Raw genomic sequence first — 7,786 nt, 5'->3', positions numbered from 1 at the left:
TTACTGTAACAAATGAAGAAATGTCTTTGGTCCATCAGTGAGTAATTCTTCATTTCACAGTACTGTACATTACTCAGGAGGCTATCGCCAAGTGCCCTCTGATAGTGCTACATTCATCGCTCCCTCTGCTTCTGTCCTTGAATGCTGAGTTCATCTGGTGGGTATCTATCTGCGCTCTCCTTATCTGAACTGCTGGCCTTCATGTAGTGAGTATAAAGGCAGAGAAACTGTACAAGTGCAGCACAAGCTCAGAACAGAGCAGGAAATTAGCTGAAAATCATGCTACCAGCAACATTCAAACTGTGCTGTGGAATTTCACATCAACATTTCAGGAACATGACAGGTAAATGAATGCACTTTTTTTTAGAACTATTTAAGTATCGTGCAATATGTGTACAGTCTGGGACTTCAAAATTATTTTTTTAAAAAGTCAATCATCAAATAATTTGAATTGAGCAGTGAAAGTAATTTAGCAAAACGGGAATGTTAAAGTTAAGATTGGAGTCTGGGTTGCTTCAGATGAAGCAGACTGAGAGGTGTAGACTGTAATAACCTATGCATCCAACTCTGCTGCGCAAGGCATTCATGCATTAGGACAGGATAGAGGGATTTATTTGAACCATTTCAATTTCTTGACTCCTGCAGGATTGAAAAGAATTGCAGGCGCTGCACTAGCACATGAGCTGAGAAGAATGAAAATAAAAGAACATTTTCTGTCAGGCAACTGGGATATTCTAACCCAGAAAAAGAAGTTTCAGGGAGGTAAGCCTACATTTTGACACAGTCTTTATATTGCTGAGGTATTAACTGTAAGAATTCAGTTTTTGTTAAGAGCAACCTGTGCTTTGGTGTTTCCAGCAGTGATTTGATGATAATAAAATGTACAGCTCCTTTAAACGGTGCTGGTAGTAAGCCGCACAATCCACAGAGGTCCAAGGTTCAAACTTGGGTTGTAACCAAGGCAACTCATCACAGCTTGAGTAGCAGAAGATGAACAGTATAGGTCACTGGGGAGGAAATAGGTTTGACCAGATCACTTGCTTCTGACAATAGCTGTTTAGAAATGCCTGGTCACTGATTGATAGATTTTTTTTTTTATTAAGTAAGGGTATTAAAGGGTATGGAACCAAGGCTGGTGGGTGGGATTAAGCTAAAAGCAGAGTACGATGGATGCTGGAAATCTGACATAAAAATAGAAAATGCTGAGAATACTCAACAGCTCTGGCAGCTGTAGAGATAGAAACAGAGTTAACATTTCAGGTCAATAACCTTTCATCAGAATGGGAAAAGTTAGGGATGTAATGGGTTTTAAGAAAGTGGAAGGTGGGTGCGTGGAAAAAAGAGCAAAAGGGAAGGTTTGTCTTACAGAGGTGTGCTAGTTTACTTGGGGGAGTTACCTGCAGCTGCCCAAGGAGTGTTTTCCAAACTAGTCAATACTTGTAAACTATAGAGGGGAAAAAAAGCAGTGTATCCTTTGCTTAACTCACTTTGTGGTATGATATTGTGTTTTATCACAGCTCTTAAGGCTGAAGAGGAAGGCTTGGAAAGAAACAAGACTTTTAACGCAGAAGAACTCTCCTATGTTAAGCAAGGGGAAGATGCTTTACAAAAAGCTCTGGGCATTTTAAACCAGGATGCTGAATGGACAACAGAAATCAAAATGGTAAATTTCTTTCTGATATAAGAACAGGAGTTGGCCATTCAATAAGATCATGGCTGAATTTCTATATCAATTCAACTTTCCCACCCTATCCCCATTCCTCTTAATTTCCAAAAATCTATTAATCACCGCCTTGAATATACTCATCAACTGATAATTGTCAAACATGACTTTCCTTCATAAAACAGTGTTGACTTGGCCTAATCATATTATGATTTTCTAAGTGCCCTGTTATCACATCCTTAATAACAGTATTTTCCCTATAACTGATGCGATGGGCCAAGTGCTGTAAAATGAGATTAGAATAGATAGGTGCTTGATGGCCAGCATGGACACAATGGGCCGAAGGGCCTGTTTCTGTGCTGTATAACTCTATGATGCCTGGCGAATTGGGCCATAATTCCCTGTATTCACTCTCCCTCCTTTCTTGAAAAGCAGAGTTATATTTCCTATTGAAATATCCTTTGAAACAAGTGACAACAGGAATCTGATAGTTAATGAGTGTACTAGTGCTTGAATCATTTAGTTACTGAACCTCCCAAGCCTCCAAGAAGGGTTCTGTAAGAAATGTTCCATTTTACTGCTCACAATATCATGGTGCCAAATCTCTTATTTTATTTAATTATTCAATAGTTTTTTGGTAGTACAGGACCTGAGTATTGCTGAAAAAAGGGACATGTCGAAGCTTTTCATCTTGCACTCATCAGGACACTTTGCAAGAATACCAATATCAGGGAAAACACCTGTAAAGCTGAGATATTGGTATTCTTGCAAAGTGTCCTGATGCGTGCAAGATGAAAAGCTTCGACATGTCCCTTTTTTCTCAGCAATACTTAATTATTTAAATTTATTTTAATTGGTTTTATCGATTTAATTATTTCACTTTAATTATTTGAATTCAACACCTTACAAACAAGGCTGTTATGATGAACCAGAGGTTAAATCTGCCTGCTCACATTGCAGATTTGGAAGGTGCCAGGTTTGATGCCTGGTCCAAGTTGCTATTGTAACTGGAGTGAAATTAAGGGCATTATAATTGGTCCTTGCCCCTAGACTGCCAGCATTAAAAGTCATTCAAGGTTGCTATGCCTACTTGCTACATAGCATCTCCTGCTTCATGTGCATCCAAGTTGGATGAAGTCAGGGACGAGGTCAGTTGTACTGCCTGCAAGATCAAGTAACCTTCCAGGCCAAGCTTACTTAAGAAGAGTAGTGAGTTGGGTGGAATGCAAGAGGGCTACTAATACAACAGCCCAGTGGGGTAAAATCAAGGGACAAAACTGGTGGAGAGAGAAGATTTTAAGATGAAGGGTTTTAATGAGAAATACATATCTCTTTTCTTTCAGGAGAATGGTGACAATGTTGTGAGCAAAGTTCTGCCTGGAATTGGAAAAGTCTTCAAATTAGAGGCTGTGCTGGATGCAACTATGGAACACGTGTATAATGAACTTTATGAAAAAGTAGATCAAATGAGCTTGTGGAATCCAAGCGTCAAACACATAAATGTAGGTTAATCTAGGTGGAAATCTTTCCTTTTCCTTGTTGAATACTCACTGGATAGCTTGCCCACAGATGGCATTTTGACAAATGTTTCTTAACAACTCATTCAGGTCCTGCAAAAAATTGGTAACGAAACCATGGTAACATATGAAATCATGGGAGACACAGCTGGCAACATCATTGGGCAGAGAGACTTTGTGAGCGTTAGGCATTGCTGGAAAGAAGAATCACTTTGCTACTTGACTGGAATAGCCACACAGTCCAAGTTCATGCCACCACAGAAAGGCTTTGTGAGGTATGGAGCAACTGCAAAATATTGTGATCATTCAAGCAGACGCTTATTGCAAATAGCTGAGAACAGGAAACCATGATTTCTAATCAACATTTTTATCCAAACAGAGCCGAAACTGGGATTTCCTGCATTATCCTACATCCAACAGACAACAAGAAGACTCAATTTACTTGGCTTCTCAGCATGGATCTTAAGGTTAGTTTGATACTCGATGCTGTGTTTCTACCTCCTGTGAATGTGGAACTGAGCCACAGACTATGCAACATCTCCTGCAATGCCTATCGCAAGAGGAACCCTGCACTGTTGCAGATCTTGCCAAATTCAACAACAAGGCACAAAAAACATGTCCAGTTCTGGCTGGGCCACATATAGACTGTCCGTAGACACGATAAGAAGACCACCTCCTGGTTTATCTCTCACAGCTTTTCCCCCTGTCAGCAGGAACAGATGGTTCCAAATGCACTGGCACAGCATTGCCAAGTGACCATTCTTTATACATGAGCCTAGAAGGTTAGAACAAGATCTTCCAAATCCCAGGACCAGTGGCTGGGCCCCTGCACACAGCAAGCGCCTTGTCAGAAAGTTGCAGGAACTGCACCCACAATTTTCCAATCAGCTTGCTGCGTGAATGACTTGACATGGGAGTCATGAACGATTTCATTCTTAGCATCAATGATTGAACCATGAGCAGCCTCGCATCCCAGCCTCATCATGACACCTAAGCGCCCACGACTTACTAGTGGGTGCGGCTAGAGCAGAACATCAGGCCCTTCCCTGGCCTGGGTGAGGGAAACTGGTTTCCAATTTCATTGTCTTCGCTGGGATGAATTAATTTGGCATAGTCCAGTAATAATCTTTGAGATTTTGCGGATCTTCATGGCTTGGTATCACAGCAAACCTTGGATTAAGCTCCATGACTCCCAGAGGAAATAACTGCATTGTACAATGACTGTTAAAATCTATTTATAATAAGATCTAAGAATTAAAATAAAAACTTACTGTAATTATTAAGACCGTTATTTTCTCTCAAAATATTCTATACTTAAGTAAACATATCTGTTTTCACAAATTCTTGATAAAATGTGTGAACTTCTTATTAAAATGTGTTTTTGGTTTGTTTGAAGGGTTGGCTGCCAAAATCCCTTATCAATCAAGCATTATCGCAGGCACAGGTGGATTTTACAGAACATTTACGCCAGCAACTTTCTGCTAGCTTGTTTTCTATATCCTGCTGAATTCATAGGGAGCTACAAGAGCAATGCAAATATAAATGGAATCACTAGAAGGCACCTTACATTGGTTGGTCAGGTGCTGTACTGCAACAAAGATATAGTTTCATATCAATGAATCAAGGCTTGAATTGAAGGGAATATTTTGAGGAACTCATGAAAACATCTGATGATACCCGTGTCAATTCTATAGGAGCACAGCTAAATATTACTGTGTTTCAGTAGCTGTGTTGATATTTTGAAAGGTGTAAACAGTACTTGAAGTTCAAGGGATTGAAGCAACTGAAGACTGTTATAAATCCTGTAGTGCTGATGTGTTTTGCTGCTATTTTTATGTTAACATTATTAATTTATTTCTGAATACTTGAAAGATTTGCTAGTAAACTGATTGCAGTTCATGATCTTTGCATTTTTATTTTTGTTTGTTCAAAAGTATTAAAAGCCTCTTGGGTATGCTGTCTATTACTAGTGATCTTAGAAGTTTAAATCAACAGGCATAGAATGCTGGGAATATTGATTGGGGTGTTTGACACTACTGACAGCTGTCAGCTCTGAGAACTGACTTTGTAAGCATTAATCTGGCATGCTTGTTCATCCACTGTTAATTAGTGACTGATAGGCTATTTTAAATTTAGCATTTCATGAAGGGACAGGGTTGATAAGCACCATTATAGTAAGGGATCTTCTGGGGAAGATTTGAAAAGTGATGTGGTTAAGTCCAAAACTAGGGTCTTAAATGAAAAAAAAATAAAAACAAAAAACTGCAGATGCTGGAAATCCAAAACAAAAACAGAATTACCTGGAAAAGCTCAGTAGGTCTGGCAGCATCAGCGGAGAAGAACAGAGTTGACGTTTCGAGTCCTCATGACCCTTCAACAGAACTAAGTAGAAATAGGAAATGGGTGAAATATAAGCTGGTTTACAGGGGTGGGGGGGAGAGGGTGTGGTTGGGACAAGCAAGCAGTGATAGGAGCAGATAACCAAAAGATGTCACAGACAAAAGAACAAAGAGGTGTTGATATTATCTAAAAGAATGTGCTAATTAAGACTGGAGAGCAGGATGAGCAAGGTAGCTCTTGTGGGGGTGGGGTGAAATAAACCATAGGTGGAATACATTCAAAAATAATGGAAATTGGTGGGAAAAGAAAAATCTATCTAAATTATTGGAAAAAACAAAAGGGAGGGGGAAGAAACGGAAAGGGGATGGAGATGGAGGAGGGAGTTCAAGATCTAAAGTTGTTGAACTCAATATTCAGTCCGGAAGGCTATAAAGTGCCTAGTCAGAAGATGAGGTGCTGTTCCTCCAGTTTGCATTGAGCTTCACTGGAACAATGCAGCAAGCCAAGGATGGACATGTGGGCATGAGAGCAGGGTGGAGTGTTAAAATTAAAATAAAACCTATTTCCATTATTTTTAAATGTATTCCACCCATGGTTTATTTCACCCCACCCCCACTAGAGCTACCTTGCTCGTCCTGCTCTCCAATCTTAATTAGCACATTCCTTTAGAAAGTATCACTACCTTCAACACCTCTTTGTTCTTTTTTCTGTGACATCTTTTAGTTATCTGCTCCTATCACTGCTTCCTTGTCCCAACAACCCCCCATCACCGCTCCCCTCCACTTCCCCGTAAACCAGCTTATATTTCACCCCTTTCCTATTTCTACTTAGTTCTGTTGAAGGATCATGAGGACTCAAAACGTCAACTTTGTTCTTCTCCGCCAATGCTGCCAGACCTGCTGAGTTTTTCCAGGTATTTCTGTTTTTGTCTTAAATGAAAAGCTTGACAATTAAGGGGAATGAGGGACAAGTTTGCTGAGGCAATTTAGGAAATTAAATTAATGAGAGATAAACAATGGCAAGTACTTGAAGAAATAATTGAGAGTATTCAACAAGGATACATTTCCTTGAGGAATATAAACTCCATGGCAAAAGTGGTACAGTTATGGCTAACAAGGAAAGCTAAGGACAGTATTAGATTAAAATAAACTTACAACCTTTCCAAAAAGAGCAGTGAGCCTGAGGATTGAGAGGGTTTTAAACATCAGCAAAGCTTGACCGAGAAATTGATAGAGGGAGGAAATCTAATTAGAGTTAACCAACGAAATATAAAAACAGATTGTAAGAGTGTGTAAACAGGAAGAGATTAATGAAGGTAAATATTCACCCTTAGAGGTAAAGACAGGAGAAATTATAATGGGGCATAAGGACAGGTAGTGACATTAAACAAATATTTTGTGTCTGTCTTCACAGTAGGAAAGGATTGATTTTCATTTATTTTTTAACTTTTCATGACCTCAGGGCAGTTCAAAGCACCTTAAAGCCAATGAGATGCTACCTCTGACTGTGCACCACAAAATTTACACTCATGTTACTCCTCATACAATTATCTGGTTTAACCGTCTGAATGAAAAAATATACTGTTGCTTCACATCTACACCAGCTGTAAGACTGCACTGGAGTGTCAGCCTCAACTTTTGGCCTCAATCGTCTGGAGTGGCAACTAACGGATACGGAGATAGTGCGGATACGGAAAAGTGAAATTGATGTAGAATTTTAGCCATGACCTTAGTGACTGAGCAGGCTCGTGGGTCATATGGCCTACTTATTTCTAATGCACTTGAATGCTTGTTCAGAGTATCCTAGCTAATTAGACTCAAACTTTCATGGCTTTCTAGCATTATTTTATTCATTCTTGGGATATGGTCATCATCTGCAAGATTGGCATTCATTGCTCATCCCTGGTGGCCCTTGAAAAGGTAGCAATGGGCTTTTATCTTGAACTGCTGCAGTATGTGGGGTGAAGGTACTCCCACAGTGCTGTTACAAATGGAGCTTCAGGGTTTTGACCCAGTGAAGATGACTGACTGATGATATATGATGAAGTTCAAATTATGGGTGACTTGTGGGCACTTGTAGGTATTCCAATGCACCAACTGCCATTGTCCTTCTAAGTTCTGCAGGTTTGGGAGATGCTAAAGTGGCCTTGGTGACTTGCTGAATTGCATCTTGTAGGTGATACACTGCAGTCATGATGCACCAGAGATGGAGGAAGTGGATGTTCAAATTGGTGGGTGGGGTGCCAATTATGGAGGCTGCTTTGTCT

The 7,786-nt window shown here is 39.9% G+C and overlaps 1 protein-coding gene across 1 annotated transcript; it reads left to right on the top strand.

Moving 5' to 3' along the window:
* The first annotated feature begins 279 nt into the window (after window positions 1-279).
* On the top strand, window positions 280-4,687 carry LOC121270730 (steroidogenic acute regulatory protein-like). Its single transcript, XM_041176110.1, has 7 exons — window positions 280-343; window positions 646-762; window positions 1,518-1,663; window positions 3,007-3,165; window positions 3,271-3,455; window positions 3,560-3,647; window positions 4,577-4,687. The coding sequence occupies exons 1-7, from the start codon at window positions 280-282 to the stop codon at window positions 4,685-4,687; spliced, it is 870 nt and encodes a 289-aa protein (XP_041032044.1).
* The last annotated feature ends 3,099 nt before the right edge of the window (window positions 4,688-7,786 follow it).

The sequence above is a fragment of the Carcharodon carcharias genome, chromosome 28 (genome assembly GCF_017639515.1).
Source record: "Carcharodon carcharias isolate sCarCar2 chromosome 28, sCarCar2.pri, whole genome shotgun sequence".
In the NCBI taxonomy this organism is placed as follows: domain Eukaryota; kingdom Metazoa; phylum Chordata; class Chondrichthyes; order Lamniformes; family Lamnidae; genus Carcharodon; species Carcharodon carcharias.
This window is presented reverse-complemented; position numbering and strand designations above follow the sequence as displayed.